Raw genomic sequence first — 23,850 nt, 5'->3', positions numbered from 1 at the left:
ACAAGAGATGACACAAAACAAAGCATTTATTTTTGTACATTTTTTTTTTTCATTTACATAATGCAGCAACCAGCACTGGAAAATCGAGTACAGAAATTCTTTAAATTCAGAGCTGCAAGTTATATGTAAATGCCATGTAATGTCTCACAACACCATGCAAGATGTGAGATGTATTGCAGTGCAGTTGCAGTGCATAAATATGCATGGTTAATTTTGTTTGTGAGTGAAGTTCTTATACATCCACCAAAGCCACAGTGAGTGCATGCCTCTCACTGCTGGAATAGCTGCTATGTCACTTGCCCACCCAGGCTCTTGATGCACATTAGTAGATGTTTTCGGCCACAAAGTCTCGGTGCATGCTTGTTGGGGCATAATTTGTACATGCAGAAAGACTACAGTAGTGCTGAAAATTCAACCCATTTGTAATGCAGTTGCATTTTGCATTACAGCTGAACTAAAATTAAATAACTTGAGAGAGTTGTAAGCATGCCAGCTTCTGCAGTAATTATTCGATAATGCATAGCGAATATTTAAAAAAATCAATGAAGTTAATAATAAGAACAGGCACCGACAATAAGACAATAAAGAGATTGCGCCCCTTGCTAAGGTTGTAAAATATTGGTAAGTACACATACTTTTGAGAGGAGGAGTGACACGTGGGCAATGAGGGACGCCGTAGTAGAGGGCTCCGGATTAATTGAGGCCACCAGGGGTTCTTTAACGTGCGCTGACATCATACAGCACACGGGCGCCTTTCGCGCTTCGCCTCCATCGAAACACGGCTGCCGCATCCCGGATCGGGTCCTCCGACTCAGTAGCCGAGCGCCCTAACCACTAGGTCACTGCGACGTGTATAGAAACAGTACCGAAACTCCTCCAAGGATTTGTACGGTTCAAGCAGTTCAAGCTCTTTGCCATCGCAGCCACTCGGCTACAATGTGCGCAACAGTGCGCTCGTGCGTAATGCTAGGCTGCGGTTGCTGGTAGTCCATATATTCAGTGCCTGGAAACGCGAAACCTCAAGGAAATATGTACCCTAATATATATTAGAGAACAATGTAGCAGCCACACGATATTAGCAACAAGAGGCGAACTTTTTAGCGAGTGAATGAAGCGTCCTAAATTTCAGCGCGAACAGACGACACATGCCGAAACGTTCACACTTACAACGCTTTTTCGCCCTTAATTCCAATACGGACCGTCAAGCGTGGACATAATAATGCACATAGAGCATGCTGATCTTTTTTACAACTTCATTCGCGTGTATTAGTATATCGAGCGAATTTAAGCTTGGCAATTCGGCTTTAAGAATTTAAGCTTGGCAAAGTTCCAGTGTAGCTTGAATATACTTTTCAAAAATGCTCCTTTGAGCAAGAAAAAATGTGTTTATCAGTATGCTTGACATTGATGAAATTTTGCGCACATGAAGCAGAAATGCTTTACAAGTGCTTTACAAGCAACCTGGAAAATTTCATTGTTTTCTTCAACAGGCACTGAAATATTGCCAGGACAAGTTGACTTGTATGTCAACCTACCACCCCTTTGAATGTTTCACTCAATTAAACAAGCAGAGGCATCAAAACTGTCGCACCTACAATTTCATTATGGTTAGCTTTTTGCTTAGGTAACAACAGTTTCAACAACCAACTACAGACTGCTCTGCAAATGCATGCGCACCGTAGGATACTTCTCTCAGCTAAACCGGCGAATTGTTAGAGGTCAAAATTTGCACAGGAATGGAATTTAGATGGCAGAATTATTTTACACCACATCTGTTTAAGGTACTTGCATGATTTGATCAGAAAAGTGGGACATTCGCATCTCTGCGGCAGCGCAGCAAAACAAGCGGCTGTTGAAGCGATGGCAGCAGTGGCACCATCTCATTTTGTTTTGCTGTTCCTCAAACAAAAAAAAAAAAGTTTTTTTTGTTTGAGGAACAGAAATGGCATCGCCGCAAACAATGCATACATCAAAACAAATGTGGTATGAAACAATTCTGCCCACCAAACACCACTTCTGTGCGAAATTCGAGCGCATATAATTGCAGAACACGCTGTAGTATATGCTGTAGTGGCCATCACGAATGTGAGTACAGCTTCACTGCAGGAAAGTTGTATCAAATTAGAGCAACAAAAAACTGCCTTTGCTGAAATGCCCGAGTGATGTTTACTCTTGAAAAATTGATCACTAGGTAACAGCACAAATCCTAGTCACTTCAGCTATGTGCAGCAGTACTTACAACTGCAGAAAAAAATTTTGGCAGAGCAATAGTGTATGAAGTTTATTGTGCATCCATGAGTTAGTTTTGCGATTACACACTACAAATAACAAATACTTCACACAGTGTTCACTCTGTTTGGTCAGGCAGTGCTGGTAATATTAATGCTCTATACTTTTACCACAAGCTGCAGATGGTGCAGTCAAAATTTCAATGTGAAACTTGATGTACTGTCCTTTCCATAACGCACTGAGCTATGGAATGGTAAACAATAGGGGTGATGTTGCAACTGGAAGAAAGAAGAATAGGATAGGGAACAGATGCAGTTAATGATATCCTAGCTGAAATAAGGATGTGGACATGGGCAGAACATGCAATGCAAAGGGAGGATAATTAATGGTCTCTGAAGATAATGGAATAGATTCCAAGATAAGGCAAATGTAGCAGACTGCAGCAGACCGTCAGGTGGATGGATGAGATTAGAAAGCTTGCAAGGACACGGTGACAGCAGCTGGTGCAGGAAAAGGTTAACTGGAGGTTAAGAGGCCTTTGCCTTGTAGTGGACATAAATTGATTGACAGCAACAGATGTCAAATCAGTGTTGCTACCGAATACCATTACAAAAATATGCAAGGGAATCAATATAATTTTATTGCAGCACTAGTCATACAAAATTGTGTGTTATACAAACATGTGCCTCATTCGCAAACTTTTCATAAAAACCTTCAAGACTGCAGGAATGCTGTTTCCACAGTGGTGCAACTTTCAAAAGACAAAATGAAGCATTTCACATGGTCTTTAGCAGTTAACTGAAGAGGTGAAAGGAAATTACAAGCACTGCAGTAAACCATGGATAAAGTAAAGTAGTGGCACTGAACTTCTAGTAGCTACAATAAGCACTTGGCAACTTTCGACGCACCACATATCTTAGTATGGGTATGAAGGCAAACAGCCTGACAATACTCTCAGTGCTACAAAATAAACAGCTGAAAAGTAAAATGTTCCTTTCATTATAATCGACGGCAGTATGTGGCAAGCACAGCCTTGCCAAAAGTTCGTAATACTCAGCTTTTTGTGTCCCTGCCTTTTGTGTACTATATATTTGTCCTCGAAACATTCAGTAATTCTATGACACATCAGCCTAAACAAACAATTGGTACAACTGTACACACTACATTCTAGCAATGCTTTATCGAATCTTTCAGCCTTTGCAATAGCTGTGGCAACAAACCAATGTGTTTGTCTGCGCATTTTATAACGCATGAATCATACTGGCCCCTGAACTTCACGGCGTCTGCTTCTGTTGTCTGTGGGTTCAATTGGTCCCGCACATCATTCTCGCATTGCACAACACACATTCGAATGCGTTCCTGGAATATAAAAAAAAAATGCACATGGACTTAGACAAAAGCACATAGCACTTTAATGCTAGTACTTTTTGTGTTGTTCTTTGCTCACTTAAACATCACAGCCCCCTATGTAATGCCCACTCACAGCTTTAGAGAAACTGAAAAATCATAGCATCATGAAAAAAAGCATTACACAGGATATAATGCACCAAGATATAAAGCATGCAGCTTGTCAGGTTCTTGCTTACTAGGCACTAGTATTTTGCACACTATACACCCAGCCTTATAAACATGAAAGTTCACAAACAAATAACAAAAGAAAAATGAACTCTGACACCAACAGACCTGAAAGTTCCCAAGTTCACCTTCAACCTTACTCTGAGCTTTCTCAAGTGGTTCAGAGCAATTCATGACACACGCACGGGCTTTTTCCATGGACAGGCTGGAGTCATCGCAACACTTAACAGCACACCTGTGCACATTGCCCTGGAAGAAGTTCAAAATGCATCAGCCATATATCTTAATCAGACCCTCCTCATGAAGTAAACTGTTACAAGAAAAAAAAATGCGCGTCCTTCGAAATGCAGCTGTAGCTAAATTTTCTTGACCGACAAATATTTGAAAAAAGCTATACAAGTTTCTTTTCATGTTATGGTACTGCAACTAAAATGCAATAAAATGAGCAGATTCTAAAAGTACAATCCTATTGCTGCTTAGGTATGAAGCTGATGCTCAAATGGTCTCTTATTGGCCCCTTACTGTAAAGTCATTAAACATGAGACATTTCACACTTCTAAACAAAGTATAAGCATACTTTAAAGTATACCTTGTGGTCTGTTCTGCTATAGCTCCCATAGTAAAGCACGAAGGGAAGGAGAGCCATTATCTGGGGCCACTTCTACACGGTCGTCAATGAGTGCCTTCTGCCTTTTTATGCAATACATCATGGTTGGCTGCTCACTCTTGTGCCAAAAGGGAGCTTCCAGCGCTAAGCATATATATTTTTTATGACAAGGTAAGGGCACCAGTTATAAGGCATGCCATAGTGGAGGACTCTGGATTTTTTAATGACTACCTGATGTTCTTTGAAGTACATTTAAATCTCCCTGCCTACACACTTTTCCACTTCCCCTCCAACAAAATGTGGCCACTGCTGCTGGGATCAAATGCAAAACCCCATTCTCTGTGGCAGAACACTACAGTTTCACGACAATTTCATAAGCCTCTTTCATGACCTACAGTGAACTTCACATCTTAACAAGGTGCAGCAAACTTCATTACCAACACATGTCTGCCTAGACTTATACAAAGCAAGGTTGTAGACGCACTTCGCTTCAATGCAGTCCTGGCAGTACACGTTTCGCTAGCATAACCCTTTAAGGCGCTGTGTACACAACTGTGTATACTGCAAAGCCACAGCTTTTTGTGAGAGAGTACAACTGCTAACAGTGATTGTTTTTGTTGCATAAGTAACTGAAGAGTATTTTATGTTATGCAGTGAGCTCAGTAAATCTAATTTCACAAAAACGTCAACTTTACCACATACGGTTCAACACTGGCATGAAGGCTCATTATGCCATTTTATTTCAGGTTCATGGTGATATGTGCAGCTTTCAGAGTCTTTATGAGTGCGAAGTCCTTACACTGCACATTCGACAAATCCTAACAATTAAGAGCAAGCAGTAATCTTTCACCAGCACAATTTGTGCACGACAACAACTGCGTACAAAGCACCTAGGTGAAATTAACATGTATGCTCCTCACTGCTGGTGCATCTATCTGTGCTCAGCAATGTGTGAGTGCATTTGCAAGTCATTAGAGATTTGTCTACAATATTTTCTCTCTTGTTTGTATTTTTCAAGGAAAAAAATTGTATATGCGACAGAAAAGTATGCCTGAAAGCCACTTTATACCAGACCGGGAACCATCCCACAAAATGACTGGAGGAAAAGACAACGAATTAATGGAACATGCCTACTGCACTTCAGTAGTGAAGAAATCAAGACTGCAAAGTCTTCAGGAAATGACTTGCCGCAGGGAATCAGGAGATTATTTTCAATGGAAACAGATTTCTGCTATTCGTGAGCTCTCACCGCATTCTAACAAAGACCTATTGTAGCCAGACGACGGTTCCTGGACACATGCTTTATTTTTAAAGTACTCCAAATGCTACGCTAGCTACAAGCCCAAATATCCGAACCCCTGGGATTGTATTAGGAGCATGCCGCAGAGCATACTATGTTCAGTTAAGACAGTGAACACGCTGAAAAAAACATGCATTATCTGCAGACTGTGTTTTCTTTTCTGGTGTGGTAGCAGTGCCGTTTCAGGGCACTGCTGCCACATCAGAGAGGAAGGCAGTGCTGAATAACATGAAACTTTCTCTACTATACACTCCGAGAGGGGAAGCCACGCGGACTGCAGCCTGGTGCTAATAGGGTAACAGTAGGGTAATTGCCATGAAGGGTCATTTCTAGAGTGATTACCCCACTGAATAAATGCTTCTGGGTCCTTCACTCATCAAAAGCATGAACAAAATAATTTTATGCTGATGCTTTGTTTTATTTTATTCTAGTTTCACATTATAATTGTATTTGCAGTTCGCTACTGGCTCAAGGACCACTACGCCCTTGTTATCACCCAGTTTCTCCACTTGGCACAGAGGGTGAAAAGAATAAACTAGAATCAAATGAATAGAGATTTTATATTATACTGGCCGCTCCCAAATCTGCAAACACCAAGGTGCTATGTACACAACTGTGTATGTGCCTGTAGAAAATAAAAAAGTAGATGTTCCTTATTGCAGAGCAAGTTAGCTTCCTTTAGTCCTCCATGCTTTATTAATGAGGGGAAAGATATTCCCCCCGGCCCCTGGAAACGGTGAGCGGCGCCTGAAAGGGATAAGTTGCATATCGTCTGGTGCTGCCCAATGCGCACCAACTTTTTTCCAGAACAAAGATAATACACACCACGAAGTTCCGCCCGCATGGCTATTCAGTTATGTTTTGCTTTAAAATGACTTATTTTACCTACAACAGCTTGGTCAGAAGCTAACACACTCGCAATGACATTCACGTCGCTTCACATGCTGCCGGCTCACCTACAGCATGAAACACCATACCGACAACAACCAATTATGCAAGTACAGGGTCAAAACGAAATGAAAACGAGACCGTGAAAGACAGCATTCGTGTCTTTCTGACCGCAAAGTTAAGCAACAATATCAGGCTCAAGGTTTCACAGGGTGGCGAATTAAAATTCACTTACCAAGATTCTACGGAGATGAGTGCCTTCGAGTTCCTTGACCATGTTGTCAACGGCAGTTTGGACACGACGAGCAGCTTCTTCCGCCATTGTGCAACTTTGCTCTCTTTGACACCTGCTTCTTCCAGCTTAACTACACTGCGCAATGTGCTACAGTCTGCGTGGTAGCGTACGGTTATGTAGGTACGGTTCCGCCGTCCCGTTGAAAGCACTCGTGGGCGCACACGGAGGTCGACGTCTCTTTTTGCCGCCTACATCCAGGCCAACAGCATCCAGGCCAATCCAGGCGGTCCAAATTTAAAACTAATGAGATAAATACAGGTAATTTAGCTTTAGTTGCTCTTACGCATAAACAAATTATGATTCGTGAGGAGCTGACGAGTGTATAATTGAAATGTTTAAGAGGTTAAAGTATGTAACAAATACCTACAAGTGTCATATATATATTTTATTACGGAGTGTAAATTGCAATTTTTGTTGCATTGATTTTATTTTAAAAGTGCATTGGAGCGCAATGTACAGGGTTCGGGTCAACTTTTGAGCTCAGTTGTGGGAGCTGTGTCCGTGTCGCTGTGTTTGAATGCCAGGTGTCAGGTGTGTTGTTCTGCCGTGTGGCCGGTTGTTGTTTCGGTTTTGTTGCACGGCGCGCTCGTGCGCTGGTTCTATCACGGTTGGCGTGCGAGCCGTTCTCCTTGGATTGTTCTTTACGGGCAGGATACTTATGGCACGGCTCCGGAAAAATTCTGAACAGCCACCACTTGGGAAAGCTGCTGGTGTGTCCGATAAGCGGGATGTTCCGAAAGATTCAGGAGACCCACATAGTGCCGAACGGCGAGAAGAGGGCTCTAATAAGTCTCATCTACCTCTACTGGATACGACAACCACCCATGTTTTGCTGAAGAACCAGTACTGGCTGACTAGAATCGTGTTTTTACGTTCTCTTGGATTTGTTTATGGTGAGTGGAGTGTTTTGGCGAAACGAAAATGGTTATGATTCGTTGCTTCGCTGAGTTAATATCAAGCGCTGATTTGAAGTTCGGTGTGTGTGGACAATTGGTGTGGATCGCATGTGTCTTTTTCTTTTTTCATTTTATTGATGGTTACGTTTCAATTGAGTTAACATAGATACTGGTGGGTGCGACACGGTTGCTGTTGAAGTCTTGCTGATGCCACGATCGCTTGCTGACTACGGCGCATGCCCTGCCAAGTACCTGGCTGTCATACATGAGCACTTGTTCAACTTCATAATACAAGCTGAGTTGTGAGCCACTGCCGGAGGATGTACTGTACAATAAGCACGAATCAAAGAAGTGGGCGCACTTTCCAAGAACTTAACCTCCTAGTTCCTGCACTTAACGAGACTGCGAACGGAAGTGATCAAGAGTCAAGATGAAGCACTTTTCAGCATGCTGTAGTACTGCGTAGGAATTGACTGTCTGTGGATCCAGCTTTGGTGGAGTATTATAGTGCAGATGCATGCAAAAATATATGTGTGTCATGTTATTTACTACCTTGTCTCTCATTTCAGCTGCAGCATTTCTTGTTGCTCTTAACCAGAACAAATATTTGCTGGGTGAAAGTGGTCTACTCCCTGCAGACAACTATCTGGAACGGGTAATTACTTTCTCTGTATCTTGGTTGTAAAAAGCAGTGCTTGTTCCTGCTTGCATAAAAGCAGCCGGGTTGTTTGCAGTTGATTTTTCTAAGATCTCATATTTGGATAGATGACTGGTTACCACAGCTTCAAGATCAGCAGCTTATGAAGAGAGTAGGATATAACAACTATTTGAGAGTGATTGACATTACATTCGACTGCTTGCACAGTTGACGCACATTACAAGTAACTTGCTTTCATGGTCTCCTAGTTGTCAGTTTTTCAGCCTTATAAATGTCTGCTTTCTCCCTCTCATTTTAAGGGCACATGTGTACTGGTTTATGGTTTATGGGGGTTTAATGTCCCAAAGTGACTCAGGCTATGAGGGATGCCGTATTGAAGGGCTCTGGAAATTTCTACCACCTGGGGTTCTTTAATGGGCACAGACATCGCACAGTATAAGGGCCTCTAGAATTTTGCCTCCATCAAAATTCGCAAGTACTAAGCAAGTAATTATACTCATTGGGGGACTCCCCAAAACACATTTGGCTAATATATATACCAGTTTTTTTTAAAAAAGGCTGCTAGACTGCTAGCTGAAAGCAATACGGAAAATTAGTGAAGTTTTTATAATTTGAGGTGTGCCTACGCTCTGAGATAATTTACGCTGTCACGCCATTTCTGACTTTGTCTTCCCTTACACCATCCCCATCTTTGGTGAGCATTCTTTGAACAACGAAAATAATGCTAAAAATCATGTGAAGAAAAGGTGACGATAAGATGGGTGTTATTGGTTCTTCCTGCTTAAATGGCACCCAACCTACCTTTTTAATGAATACTTGTTCCCATCCTTCATAAAGCACTCAGTTTTCCTATTACACCTTTCTTCATTTTATCAAGAAACATACGGAACTGAATTATGCTCAGATTGCTCATGTACTTTCACATTTTGTAGATATGCAACATGGTTAGTTGCCTAGTCTAAGCGTTTAAGCGTAATATACCTCTCAGTGGCAGGGAATAGCTTCTGCGCACAGATGCACTTCCTCCTGCATTCTCTTGTTTTAATGACGGCATTGCATTCTTCAAAGTGGACCAAATGGCATGACGATATTATAATGGACTGTTCACCTAAAATCTGTAAGTATAGTTTGTTGTGGTTGGTATGCCAGTCAGTGTGAGCTTTTAAATATTGTTGAGCTGCATTGCATTTAAGCTTTCAACACGTGGCATCCTCTCACTTGTGTTTAGAAATGGCTGTAACTCCTTTAGCATGGACCTACTGCAGTAGCTTTGGCATTCATCTGCTGAACCCAAGGTTACTTGATCAATCTCGGACGTGGCAGCTGTGTTTCTATAGCGGCAAAATGGAAAAACACCCTTGTGTTTTATAATGTCAGCTCACATTAGAGAACCCCAGGTTGTTGAAATTAATCTGGGCCTGTCCACTACAGCGTCCCTCATAATGCAGCTTCAGAACACTTCAACTCATATACCGATTCTTCAGCATGGCTAAGCACTTAATTCAAGTCTCAAATGTCACCTTGAATGTCGCAATGTCTCACATTCTTTAACTTGTTGAGAAGCTTACATAATTGCTCCAGAGGTGTATAAGTTTGATATTAAATATACAGATATACTATTCTCATTACAAAATTGTTGTGGCTTTTTCAGATCACTGGCATGCATGAAGGCCTCCACATTGAGACTGTGTTGAGAGTTCCAACATTGATGTGGCTCTACAAATATGTCAGTGTTGACACCCTGCTTGACTGCATAGCATCTGTGGGCACTGTCTTGTCTGTGGGAATTGCAGTCACAGGAGCAGCGAATGCAGTATCCCTCTTCCTTCTGTGGATATTGTACCACTCTCTTGTTAACATAGGACAGCTATGGTAATATTTTAATTCTTTTCCAAGTGATGCAGCATTGACACTCCCCAAGAACTTTACTGAGGTCATAATTTTATTGCTGGTTTCACAATTTCCTTCTACAGAAGGAAGCTTCCGTTACCTTCTGACATAGGTCTAAATAGGGCAGTTGTTGGCAGTTTTCTGATCTGCATTTTGAAAGGGGAAAACATTCCATGTATTTAATTAAATACTGGCTCACTAGTCTTTGCTGCAAGCCTAATGAAGCAGTAGCTTGTTTCTCACGTTGGATCTTCTTTCATTGAAACTGCAGTTGTGACAAATGATATACTGAAATCAGGGAAACCATCAATGCATGTTAGTACCCGAAATTTGAAGCAAGATAATCACCGTTCACTACATGGTAATTTGTAATTTGAAGTTAAGTGGCTCTATTTTGTAGCCACTTGGCTTCTGTTACTAAAAGAGGCTCACGCTTGTGGGGGTAGGTCTGCAACTTTATAAATTAACATGCTAAATGATCTTTTTGTGCCACATCTAGGGGTTGCAAGAAGTTAAATTAGAGCAGGGTCAACAACTTGCAGCCCCCCCCCCCCCCCCCCCCCCTCCCCCTGAATTCATACCTGTCTCAAAATCGTAATTTGCGAACTCAGATTGTCAACTCAACCATCAAGTTGTGTCTTGCATTGAAACATTATGTGGGAAAGTCATTTTCTGCAGTTTATTTATTCTTTCTCTTTTCATTTTGTGCTTCAAGGTACTCATTTGGTAAGTATTGTTACATCTTATCAAGCAGTGTAGTGGCTCATTTATCTGTGGTAGATTAACTATCAACTTTGGTGCTGATCCTGACATGTTGGTTTCTGGGCTGGGTGATTAAGGGTGGGAGTCTCAGCTCCTTGAAACGGGCTTCTTGGCAATTTTCTTCTGCCCCATCTGGACATGGCGGCAGTTACCCTGCGGAACACCTCCATCATCGGTTGTCATCTGGGGCTATCGCTGGCTTCTTTTCCGCATCATGCTTGGGGCTGTGAGTAGCCTGTGGATGCTGTTTTATCCTTAAGTAATGTATTATTAACAAGGAATGGTGCTCTTACATTCAACCAAATTCGCAAAATTATGGAGCATGAAGTGCATGTGTTTGGTGTGTTTTTGTCACCTAATGCAGTTAAAACTCAATTTAACAAAGTGGAGAGCCGCCGCGAGTTATTTCGTTAAATCGGGAAATTTGTAAAATTGAGAAAGGCATTTTTTGGCCCTTCGAAATCTAAAATTGCAGTACAGTGGCATCTAAGAGCTACCGCGGCCTCAGGTTTGCCACTAACACGTGCCGGTATGTATGAAAAGTCTGTGAAGGTGGTGTGCATGAATGCGCCATTCCATTTAACGGATTCGAAGCCAAGGTGGGAAGCACTGCCAACTGCTGAGGCTATTGTTCCGTGCAGCGGTGCAGCGTGCAGCCCCGTCAAAACAAAGTAGGCCTGTGACTAGGGCACCTAGATGTTGCTGCTAGCACATTACCAACCAGCTACAAGGCATTGTGGGCACAATAAGTCACAAATAACATCTTTTTTCACTCATTTCTTCCCAGAAAAACATCGTAAGATCGGGTTTGGCAGTCGAGATTGTTTTGTGATTTCAGGTTGATGAGAACATTGAACCCTATGGGTACTTGCCAGGGAATCAAGATTTGTTTGTTAGATCGGCAACTTCGTAAAATCGCATTTCATTAAATTGAGTTTTAACTGTATGTCTGCAGTTCACTATTGCGGCTCAGTTATTCAGAATTACCCTATGCAGTGTCAGATAGTTCTTATGCAGTCATCAGGCTGAATATATGGTCCTTGATTGACAATGTTTTTCTAGTAGTTGTCATTTAACAGAATATGCTTTCATGGAGCATCTGCTCTTTTTGCATATTTTACTCGTGTAGTTTTGGCATTTAATTTTTTTGTTTTAAAATTTGTAGGTCTGCGAGTGATGAATTTATTAGAAAAGAGGGATCGCTAAGAATTTGCTGAAGGAAGTGAAGTCGACAATCAGCACGTTTGTGGTATTGTTTTGTGTCCTTATGCAGGGCTTGATCAAAATACGTGGCGACAGATGCTGGTGGGAGCTGACATGCATGATGTATCATTATGAGGTATGGTGCTTCAACAGTTATAGAGAGGACATTTTATTTGGGGACTCTGAAAAAAAAAAATAAATTCGGGAGCCTGCAGACATTCCTACGTAGTTTTTAAACGTTGCTACCTGAGCATCTTCTTTTCTGCCATTTATGCTAGGCATGAAAAGTTTGCTTGCTTATGCACCTGTGCACAGTTACACTTTAGTCCTGCAGTGTGCATTGTTTGCTATGATAACATGTATTTTTTTAATGTTGGGGTTTGTGAATATTATCAGTAACACTGTTATGTCACATTCCCCAAGATTGCGCTATCTGACCTAAGTAAGCGACTGCTGCTGCATCTTTCTGTTCTTCTTTTGCTAAAAAAATGAGATAGTTCTAACATTGATGCAGACTAGTCAAGTCAGGTCAAGTTTATTTCAGGCATGTACTTCACATGGCTAAGGAGAAGGGAAAAAAAAACGTAATATTGCAGCTTGACGCTGCTCCCTTCCCCTGAACTGCATCCGTGGCAGAGATAACAAAGAGCTATTTAGCTTCACACAAAGCACTTCTGCAATTCACATTTTGGACAAAACATTGAAATATGTGTAGAGAGCTTATCTGTAACTGAAATAAGTATATTTTACATCACAAAAGTATAGCCCAGCACAAAAATAAATGAAAACATTGCAATGACAAGGCTAGTAAGTAGAGAGGTGTATCTAATGAACAGAAGAGGAAATATAAATATGTTGAAAAACACTGTTATAAAAATAGTTTTTATCTGTTGGTACAAAGACAAACTGTCAGAAGAATTGGGTAGGCCAAATCAGATTAAGCTAAGTTGGCAGAGCATGATTTAGTGTTTGAAATCTATAAATAGTGAGAGGATGTGGAATATACCAGAGTTCATGATGATGAGCTTGATGGTCGTGTGTATTTTTATGCAAGTTGATGGTTTCGTCTAAGAACAGCACTCGAAGTTCGAACAGTGATGTAAAATGACTTAGTATATGTGTACTATGTATGACAATGATTTAGTATACATATACTAGCAGTTTAGTGTTTCATCAACAAACATTCTCTTGTGGGTAATTCCTGGTTATTATGCATTTATTTCAGACCCAACCTGTGCCTAATCCACTCAGCTACTACCTTCATCAAACACCTCCATTTGTGCACATGCTAGAAGTAATTGGAAACCACATCATTGAGCTGATTGTTCCATGGTTCATGTTCTTGACAAGGCCATTCAGAATAGCTTGTGGAATCATTCAGATATCATTCCAGGTAAGAAGCCGTCAGTGCCACTTATCAATAGAAGACTAATTCCATGTTTTCTGCTTGGCAGATCATTTTGATTTTGAGTGGGAACCTCAGTTTTCTCAACTGGCTGACAATCTTGCCATCAATACCTTACTTCGATGATGCTGCTTTGAGATGGATGTTCAGCAAAAAGACTTCAAACCAGGTGGCATTGCTTGCAAAGGATACAGAGGAAGGAAAATTGCAGCCAAGTATGTTGGTCTCTGTTCTGCCGCATAGAAATTTGCACAGATAATGCCAAAAGACATTGAAGGTCAGGACCATGTTTCTTTCTTGCACCCGTAAGGTTGCTGTTAATGCTTTTTGTTTCCTGTAACATAAGTGCGGTAACTGACTAGCACAAAATAAATTTTCAGAAGACCAGCGACCAGTGTCATGTAGATCTACATGATGTCACATACATCTACAAGAATTCGAAGTCGTCACTAATTTTGCCACTAACTGCAATATTTGTGAATGAACAGAACTGCAGTTCCATTAGTTCAGTGTATACAACTTTAAGCTACTGTAGTCTGATTATACAACAGCATGATGAAAGTTTTTAGTGTCAGACAAAGGCATTGTGAAGTCTGGGATATAGAGTGAGGCACGATTATTATTTTAACCATTGTTTCTAGGGTAATTGGGCTATAGTTTCAATTCTCCTTCTACTTGTTTGGATGAGAAGGCCACAGTCGAACTGTGATGAAGTTTGACTGTTTTTTATTTGCAGGCAAACCAAGAAAAGCAACAAATATGGCTCTTGCTCTGTGCCTTGGCTTTCTAAGCATTCCTGTTGTGGCCAATCTTTTTTCACCACATCAACAAATGAACACATCATTTGAGCCCCTGCGTTTAGTTAACACCTATGGAGCATTTGGAAGGTATTTATCTTGCTGTGCCATTTTGCATGCTGCAGCCACATTTAGAGCTGCTATGTGATCAGGATCACATTGTTTATTAAACCGTTCCAGCCGGATTGTTTGAGCCTGGTATTTTATAGTCTGAAATAAGTGAAATATTTTCTGATTGAACCAATAAGCTTTCTTCCTTTATTTCTTTATTGTTTTTTAGGCACAGTCTAAGGGGGGTCGGGGCTAAAGGCAACAACACTTGACAGCGACCCCAACCCTCTTGTACTATATACATAAAACAAAAATAATGTTGCATAAATTTAGGCCAAACACTCGTCATAGGCTCAGGCTGTCTGAACTAATAGAAAAAATAACCAATCACTGTTTGAATAACATGTCATAACAAATGATTTTATTTACATATACAATGCAGTGACAGGTACAGTACACCCGCCGCGGTGGCTCAGTGGTTAAGGTGCTCAGCTGCTGACCCGAAAGACGCGGGTTCGATACCGGCTGCGGCGGCCGAATTTCGATGAAGGCGAAATTCTAGAGGCCCGTGTACTGTGCGATGTCAGTGCACTTTAAAGATCCCCAGGTGGTCGAAATTTCCGGAGCCTTTCACTGCGGCGTCCCTCATAGCCTGAGTTGCTTCGGGACATTAAACCCCAATAAACCAAACCAAACAGGTACAGTACAAAAGAAAACAGAGAAATTCATCGGTGTTTAGGGATCATCATGTCTCCAACAGACCAATACACAGCAGAGCAGTTTTGTGTCAGCAAATGCTGCACTATCTGGCATACCTGTGACATGTGAAATGACAGGAACATGGCACAGAAAAACATAGAATGCACTTTTTGGGAATTGCAGTCAAGCTCACTTATAACGAACTGGAGGGCCATGTTGTGGATTCCATTCAGTATATCCAATGTTCATAGTAAGTGGACTCTCCGTTTAAAAGCCAGAAATATTTAGTCTGCGAAAAGTAGCATTTATATTTTAAAAAACTGCGTAATATGTGTCTACTTGTTCAAAGCAGACCCTTCAGCGGCTCTTTCCAGGCTCTCCAGGGCAGTCATCTTCTCTTCGCCTAGACCATTACCGCCAACAATCAACTTTAGAGACAGGGTATAACCAATCGTGGTTGAAGCACCCACGACAGCTGGTGTAAGGCCAGCCAGATTAACCAGAATCCTAGTGATGGGGGAGTGCTCGTACTAGTCGTTCAGTAGTTTCGTCAGAGCACGCAGCTCTGTGATGTTGTGGTCTGCAGGAATGCAGTCATCCGAGGAAACATCAGACCAGTTATGCATCAGCAACATATTGCCACAAATCTACATGCGTCTGATCACATGTGCTTTCGAGAGGAGCTTCGTCTATCCTTCCTACGTCCATGCAGCGACAGAAGTAGCGCAATGCTCATGGTGCAGAATGTGTCAGCTGCATTGTCTGCTGTCTGACTCTGCCTGCATGTGGTAGCAGCACGAGAGATGGAGCCGACTGGGCGGACAACGCATGCCACGTGACCAGCATGGCCAGCTAGGCATTCAGACTTCTCAAATTGGTGCTGTTAGTTTATCCGTGGCCATGGGCAGTAGCTTCGCTTGCAACGATTCTTCCATCTTGTGCCCACCGCGCTGCCTCTTCCACGTGGGATACTTTGCCCATTCAGCGAACATGCAAGCAATGGTTGCCCTTGTAAGCTGTCAGCACGAGCTTGGCTGATGGTTACTTGCTGTTCTAATGGCGCCTTTATATTGCATTTTTGGTCAACATGCTCTTTCCAGGGGGTTGCCGAGGGCTGAGAGGCCCTCTTCGATCTCTGTGCTTGCTGAAAGTGCGACCTTGTCCACTTCGGGGAGAAGTTTATGGAGCCTCCTCATTCGCTATAACCGAGCGACGTGGCCAGAGTTGTTCATTGTATCCAAGACAAATTGCCATTGCCCTAATGCATATTTCAACGGTAGCACCGCACTCATTCGTTATAAGCGAGCATTCATTATATCTGCGGCCATTATAATTGGGCTCAACTGTAACTACAAAAGCGAAAATGTAATACAGGGATTTACAATAAATTGCATAAAGTATTTCTTAAATGTTTGCACACTTTCATTAAAATCTATCTGCATATCTTTTAACTTGTGAGTATTAGTTATTTCAAAAGATAATGTCTGCCCTGCATAGTTTGTTCTAACCTGCGGCATCTTTCATTTCGGGTTTTGAGTGTTGTATGAACCTGAACCGTCAACTGGGGAGATATCTAGTCTGTTTTTAAGGATTCACTGTAATAATTTACAGAAGTACTCCTGATCAGCCTTCGGTATAACATAATTAACAAATGGTTGTGTTCTCAAGGACTGTTTGTTACCTGTATAAACTTATGGTATGCGTGGTTTTTGCCTCTGTAATACGTTAAGGTTGTGGTTGTGAGAACTTCGCATATTTTAATTTTTAGCAAACTAGACAATAGTATAGTGCCTGTTTTAAACATGTAGGTGTTAGATGTTGTACTGTATAAATGCATCCAGTAGCATGAGGTAGATTCCATTTAAGCAGAGTAGCATAAGTGCTCCATGAGGAATCATGGCCGAACCAGACACCAAAAAATTTTAGCTTATTCCAGTGGGCTTCCTTCATATCTAGTGCTAACCAAGTTGCAGTCATGTTTATTCATTGACTTAAAATTTTTTACTTGCTTCTCTGAAGATATTTAGATAACTGCAGTAAATAATCATTAACTTAGTTCTGTAGATGGTAAGCAGCTTCTGCAGTAAAAAATATGCCAGTATCTTGTGCATACATTATTAATTATGGGGGTCCATAAATTATTGTTATGTTATTTATATGAATAAGGAAAAGAAGGAGACCCAAAATGAAGCCCTGGAGAATGCCGTGTTTTATTTTTAATTTACTGGAGGACCAAGTATTAACACACACATATTGAGAACAGTTCTGAAGGCAGCTTCAGATTAGATTTAGTGCCACTCCCCTATTGCCGTACATTTCCAGTTTTCTTAGCAAATTACCATGATGAACAGTAAAATGCTTTGCTTAAATCTATGCCACCGCAGTGGCTCAGTGGTTATGGCACTCGACTGCTGACCTGAAAGACGTGGGTTCAGTCCGAACTGCAGCAGTTGAATTTTGATGGAGGCAAAATTCTAGAGGCCTGTGTACTGCGAGATGTCAGTGCTGATTAAAGAACCCCAGGTGGTCGAAATTTCTGGAGCCTTTCACTACAGTATCCCTCATAGCCTTAGTCTCTTTGGGGTATTAAGCCCCCATACACCATAAACCAAACTTTGCTTAGATCTAGAAATAGCCAAGAGTAAATGGTTTTCTTTCTGTATTATCAAGTATCTTACCCTTGATGTCAATAAGCGCAAGTTCTGCTGATTTGTTGGCTTGAAAATTGTGTTGAGCTTGTGTTACTATTTGATGTTTCTTAAAAAACTGCCTAGCATGTCGTTAATGTTTTCAAATGACTTATAAAACATTGACAGGACTGAAATTGGCTTGTAATTACTACTCTTGGTCTTGCCACCGCCTTTGTAATAATAAAATATTAATAAAATATTGTTGTTACTATTATTTATAGGTAGGTGTAACTTTTGCTGTAATCAATTAATCTGGGAATTCTCTGCTTAGAAGCATTTGATTTATATTCATGATAACCAAGGACTGATCAAGCATGACACATGTTTAAAGGGGCTCTGCGACGTTAGTCAAGCTTGAGGTCTCTATTCTTTTAATGCAAAGTATGGGACATTGTGATACTTGAATGCCCAAAGTGATTACCAAAATCGTAATATTTAATATTTTGATCTTCTCCAGAAATGTTAATTTCAAGCTGACCAATTTTTGGCCGCGGCGGCTAGAATTTCTTTGGAGGAGAACTTCTTGAGGCCCGTGTACTGTGCGATGTCAGTGCACGTTAAAGAACCCCAGGTGGTCGAAATTTCCGGAGCCCTCCACTACGGCGTCTCTCATAGCCTTAGTCGCTTTGGGACGTTAAACCCCATAAACCAAACCAAACCAATTTTTGGCGATGGAAATGAGATGGCAGCCAGATTGGGCACTGCCTTTCTGATTGGTTGGGTGTCCAGTTTGAACCTAGTGGGTTCGATCCCGGCCGCGGCGGTTGAATTTCGATGGAGGCGAAATTCCAGAGGCCCGTGTACTGTGCAATGTCAGTGCACGTTAAAGAACCCCCAGTGGTCGATATTTCCGGAGCCCTCTACTAAGGCGTTCCTCATAGCCTGAGTCGCTTTGGGACGTTAAACGCCATAAACCAGTTCTTTTATGCTCAGGGAATAGATCTCAAATATGATGTCTCTGAATGCTGTAAGCTTTTCATATGCCACAAAAACTGAAAAGAATAAGTGAGAGTGAATGAAAACTATAAAGAATAATGTTTTGGGTGACACTTTCCATTTTGCTTCAAATTTTCATGGAGACTAGCACTGTTCGTATCACGCCAAGAAAGCATAAAAAAAAAAAAAGAAACAGAAAAGCCCATTGATACGCCTCGCCAAAAAATGTGGCAAGAAATACCAGACAGGAGGCTATGATATGTAATGCCACGTTATCTTGCGCTATGTGCATGTTAAACGTTGTAATAGCTGTGCCAATTTCTCGTCTTTTCTCAGTTGTTAAACGCGTGCTTACCAGTGTTACCAGTTAATTATTCATTTGAAAGTTTCACTTAGCTTTACTGTTGTGTCAACTGCAGGAAATGATAATGTTATGTATAATTGAAACAAAGCCATGTACTTAAAACTTTCCATTGTTAGTGCATGTTTTTATTCTGTCCTGAATTTCCACCTAGCATTACCAAGAGCAGAGCGGAGATCATAATTCAAGGAACACACAGCGAAGACCCTCACAACAAAAGTGCTGTATGGGAAGAGTACGAATTCTTTTGCAAGCCTGGCAATGTGTTCAGGCGGCCCTGTGTCATCAGCCCATACCACTACAGGCTTGACTGGCTGATGTGGTTTGCTGCCTTTCAGGTACATATTCTGGCCTTGTTGGCTTTACATGCTTAAAACTTGTGCGAATTCATGTAGCTGTGTGCCTGACCAAACACATTTTCCTTTGTGTTTTCAGGATTATCAGAGCCACCCATGGCTTTTCCACTTTGCTTCAAAGCTCTTGGTCAACGACAAAAATATTTCTAAAATCATCTTGAAAAATCCATTTATGTACAGAGAACCACCAAGGCAAGTAATGGCAGTTGGTATCATCTGAGTATTGTTTTTCATAAGGATTGTCTCATACGAAAGAAAATATGCTGGCAGGAAGAACTATTATTGTGTCTGTCGGAAAACATAATGCAACATTGGCTGTCAAAATTGAACTTGCTAATGCATGAGAGCATTTTGTTTCAGAAAACGAGATGCCACATATCGATGTGCCATGCTGATGAGAACTCTCATTGCATAATTGGCAGCCACAACTAAACCACGGCAACATCCAAGAAAACTGAGGAATGTTACAGTGATGCTTACTGAAAGCAATAAGCACTGCTAGGAACAAAAAGGCTTTTTTTTTTTTGTTAGCATGGTATGTAGCAGAAAGGGAAACAGGACATGCATATACTTACAACTCTACCACCTGTGATAAAACAATAAGCACTGCTAGAAAAAAAGCCCAACCCCTCTGCATAAGCAACTAAGGCCAACAAGCGCCAACCCAGTTGACAGTAGTAAACACAAACCTAATTTTGCTACTATGCACAAAAATGACATAAAGCATTTCTGTCTCTAATGTTATCATCTCTTCTTGAGCCCTCCTGTGAAATTTTCACAAAGTACAGTTATCCAGCTACCAAAAAAATTACTGCTGAGCTGAGCTCTGGCTTACCTTATGTTTTATTTAGCCAGAGCAGAAGAAGATAAAGATGAGAGAGCAAACAAACACTGTGTCTTCAGCATGACACATCCACAAACTGGGAAGGGCCTGGTTCAGCCGCAGCTCTAGGATGGCTCGGATGTCACAGATTGTTCTCGCTGCCACTTACGCCAGTTATGTGCATATTCAGATTTCGTTTGGCAGCAGCAGCAGTCACTTTCACCCCACCGGTGGTGGCCCTCAAGTTTAGTATCTCGCACATCAGGATTCTCTGTGCAGCAGTGTTGTTTCTCACAATTATGAGCACGAGCGTCTTCCTTCTTCTTTGCTGTTGCTGCTTTATTGTTGTTGTTGTTGTCATCATCCTCGTCATCGTCTCCAGAAGATAAACAGCTTGTACCTACTGCAGGGGATTGGTAAAGGTGCAGGCGGCGACTGAAAGATGCTCAAAAGCGCTTTTCTCTGTTGTTCTTCTTGTCCGCCTTCTTACTTCTCTCTAGTTCTTGTTCTGTTATTCTGCTTTCGCGTCATCTTTTCTTCTTCTTTCTCTTCTTCACTTCTTCTCTCTCTTGACTTGGTTTTGCTTCTGTTTTCTTTTCTTCAGCAGCTGCTCTGTGTGACATCATACCAGCAGTGCCCAGCGGTTACAGTCTATGCTGAAGCTTCTAATTGGATGCCTCTCTTTACTGTTATAGAAACAGTTCTTACTGGTAAAAAAAAAAAGGAAATTAAGTTCACCTGAGCAGTCAGGTCTTTTTTTGAGGTCGTGCCCATCATATGACTGGGTATGAGATTCAGTGTTATTAGACCACAGCCACTTGATTGCGAAGAGCTAAAGAGCTATAGGCTAACTTATTCACTTAGCCTGTTATTTTATTCTTTATATATATATATATATATATATATATATATATATATAAGGAAAGAGTTGAAGTACACTTCTTACAGAAACATTTATTTACCGACGGTTTCGGACAGTGGACCGTCCGAAACCGTCGGTAAATAAATGTTTCTCTAAGAAGTGTACTTCAACTCTTTCCTTATGTTATCAGCAGTCGAGCAAGCTTTTTCATCATAATATATATATAAAAGCAAACATTGCTATCCACACAACTATCTACCTTTCTGAAGCATGAAACATAAATCAGGGCTCCCAGTGGCCCCTGCATGAACTTAGCTTTGCATGGGGTAAGGCTGTTAAAAAAAAAAAGTGCTTAAAACCACTGTTGTCATGGTTTAGCTGTAAAAATGGGTAATTAGACCACTTCGCTGCAGATCACTGGCTTTGGCATACAATCAGAAATGTGATTTTGTGACAGCTGTTTGTGTTACCTCCCATGGTATCTGTAGCAGCTTCATCAAAAACCCTGTGCACTGATTTTTTTTTAATTTTCTGAGTTAGAAATGGAGTTGTTGGTGCACTGAGCACCTAAGTATAATACTCATTAATGTTGGACAGTTATATATTTCTTGAGAAACACAAGAGGAATGTGTCGTAACAATTGGGTCAAAAGCTGCTCACATTCTAAGGTTTTCTTTTCTTTTTTTTTTTTCAGACACTATCTCAGATACCGCTGTCCACTGTATCAATAATCATATTTCATTCATTAGTGGAATGTTTCTCTTTGTTCCTGTCATTGATTCATGCTAAACATATGGATAGGTTTTTCAAACGCCTGCAGCAACATATGACGACCACCCTTAGCAGTCAGATTTTCTGTGCAGGTCTGTCAGCCTTCTCAACACACGTCTAATGTGGCATGCTTCTCCCACATGGAGCACCCATAGGCCCATGGTGTTATTTCTTACAATGCATAGTAGATCACCAGTGGGACTCAGTCATGATTCCTAGCGTAGTAACTGGCCATGCCAAATAGAATAAGATGCAAAGAAGTTTCCTCCCAAGTTCATTTTTGTAAAAAGAAAATAGTCCCATACTTCATGAAAGGATAGAATATTTGAGTCAACACTACTGGATTGTGCGACATAGCCCACCAGTGCTTCACGCCACAGTGAACATGCTCAATTTGTTTACCCTTCCTGTGCCAGTGCTGCTTTTATTAGTGTTTGTTTATTTGACTATTTCTGTTTTTAATTACTGATATGTGTGATCATATGTGATGGGTGGTTTATTTATTTGCTGGGATGCTTAGCTGCTCATTAGCTGGGAGCTGAGATGCTGAAAAAAATTTGCTGCGGGTGTCAGCATTGTTGCATGCCTCCTGTTCATTTGTATTTTGCTTGCCAAGTTGATGATGTACGGTCATGGGCAAAAGTAAGAGCCCCCCCCCTCGTTTTCCAAAGCTTGCCACTCTGCATGGAGGTACCATGTGACTATGCCTTTCTGCTGTCGAGACTGGGCCGGTCTGGACAGCAGGAGGGCATAGTCAGGTGGCACCCCTGTGCAGAGCTTTGGAAAATGAGGGTGGAGGGTTCTTACATTTGCCCATGACAGTACAGTATGAACATGTGCAGACTAGCCCAGATTTATATTGCTATGAAGTATTTGGAAATTTATTACATATAATGAGCCCAATTCTCATCAGAACAGTGAAATAATGTGTAATTTTTTTCTTTTTACTAACATTGAGGACTGTCATAAAATAGCTGAAATATCTGCTCATTAAGGTATGACATTTTGTGGTGGAGGTTCGTTGTGTGCCTTGTGACTTTTTGGACTTGGCACTTATTTTCTGCAGGTTCATCAGGGCAGTGCGCTATCGCTACAGGTATGCTCCAATTGGCAGTTCCCAAGCAAAGGCTGGTCAATGGTGGATACGCTCACGCATGGGTTCCTACATGTATCCAATTTCACTGTCCAGCTTGAAGCCACTTTTGAAGAATTTTGGATGGAAAGTTCCGTCTGTGAAATGAAGCCTGCAACACTCATGAACTGTTCTTTTTTAACATCTTCATGGAAACAATGAATCTTGCGTTTGTGTGTGTGTGTGTGCTGAGTTGACATACTAAAAAGTTAAATGTCCCATATCTTAGTCATTTTTGGCTCTGGCATGTAAGGTTTGCAAAAGAGGTTTGCAAACTTGGCCTAAGTGGCTCATACCCATAGAGGAGAAGCTGCACAGAACACGTGCACCTACTACTGTGTGGGAAAAACTGTACAAAGGGTCATGTGCACAGTTTCTCATCCTACCTGACTTCAATAATTTAAAAGACCTGCTCTGTCAACTGCAATGCCATGTACCTGCTTATGTAGTAGCATACGTGGAAAGACAGCAGAACTATTTTGCACGTTCAGACTGGTTTCTTATTCATAATTTATTGTACTGAGAGGCTAGTTTAACTATGTTGGATATCTTGCAGATTATTTTTAGCTAATGGGCTAGAACTTCATGCCTTATTGAATGCATGTATGACAGATGTAGTGCAAAATCTGCAATTGCATGACATTGTGAAATAAAATGAAATCAT

The 23,850-nt window shown here is 41.2% G+C and overlaps 2 protein-coding genes across 2 annotated transcripts; one reads left to right on the top strand and one right to left on the bottom strand.

The window, feature by feature from the left end:
• Positions 1 to 2,846: 2,846 nt before the first annotated feature.
• LOC149349995 (TIM double twin CX3C motif protein-like) lies at positions 2,847 to 7,087 on the bottom strand. The gene is made up of 3 exons (XM_089579005.1): positions 6,835 to 7,087; positions 3,913 to 4,053; positions 2,847 to 3,588 (listed from the first exon to the last, which is right to left on the bottom strand). Exons 1-3 carry the CDS (start codon positions 6,919 to 6,921, stop codon positions 3,397 to 3,399), a joined length of 420 nt encoding a protein of 139 aa, XP_089435131.1. The 5' UTR covers positions 6,922 to 7,087; the 3' UTR covers positions 2,847 to 3,396.
• Positions 7,088 to 7,264: 177 nt separating this feature from the next.
• LOC149349994 (lipase maturation factor 1-like) lies at positions 7,265 to 23,407 on the top strand. The gene is made up of 12 exons (XM_089579006.1): positions 7,265 to 7,787; positions 8,360 to 8,445; positions 10,100 to 10,320; positions 11,054 to 11,064; positions 11,178 to 11,326; positions 12,374 to 12,439; positions 13,529 to 13,696; positions 13,758 to 13,923; positions 14,445 to 14,595; positions 19,397 to 19,580; positions 19,678 to 19,790; positions 23,121 to 23,407. Exons 1-12 carry the CDS (start codon positions 7,412 to 7,414, stop codon positions 23,293 to 23,295), a joined length of 1,866 nt encoding a protein of 621 aa, XP_089435132.1. The 5' UTR covers positions 7,265 to 7,411; the 3' UTR covers positions 23,296 to 23,407.
• Positions 23,408 to 23,850: the final 443 nt, after the last annotated feature.

The sequence above is a fragment of the Amblyomma mixtum genome, chromosome 3, assembly GCF_055824585.1.
Source record: "Amblyomma mixtum isolate Tamu chromosome 3, ASM5582458v1, whole genome shotgun sequence".
Lineage (NCBI taxonomy): Eukaryota > Metazoa > Arthropoda > Arachnida > Ixodida > Ixodidae > Amblyomma > Amblyomma mixtum.
Note: the sequence above shows the minus strand (reverse complement) of the source record. Positions and strands in the feature narration are given on the sequence as shown.

What these genes read in the sequence shown, in the direction of transcription:
- LOC149349994 (XM_089579006.1), top strand. Translation starts at nt 7,412, where the DNA reads ATGCCAGGTGTCAGGTGTGTTGTTCTGCCGTGTGGCCGGTTGTTGTTT. An exon ending in TTCTCTTGGATTTGTTTATG is followed by an intron (nt 7,788 to 8,359) that starts GTGAGTGGAGTG and finishes CTCTCATTTCAG; the next exon opens with CTGCAGCATTTCTTGTTGCT. An exon ending in TCCGCATCATGCTTGGGGCT is followed by an intron (nt 11,327 to 12,373) that starts GTGAGTAGCCTG and finishes GTCCTTATGCAG; the next exon opens with GGCTTGATCAAAATACGTGG.
- LOC149349995 (XM_089579005.1), bottom strand. Translation starts at nt 6,921, where the DNA reads ATGGCGGAAGAAGCTGCTCGTCGTGTCCAAACTGCCGTTGACAACATG. An exon ending in CTCATCTCCGTAGAATCTTG is followed by an intron (nt 4,054 to 6,834) that starts GTAAGTGAATTT and finishes AACTTCTTCCAG; the next exon opens with GGCAATGTGCACAGGTGTGC. An exon ending in GTGAACTTGGGAACTTTCAG is followed by an intron (nt 3,589 to 3,912) that starts GTCTGTTGGTGT and finishes TTTATATTCCAG; the next exon opens with GAACGCATTCGAATGTGTGT.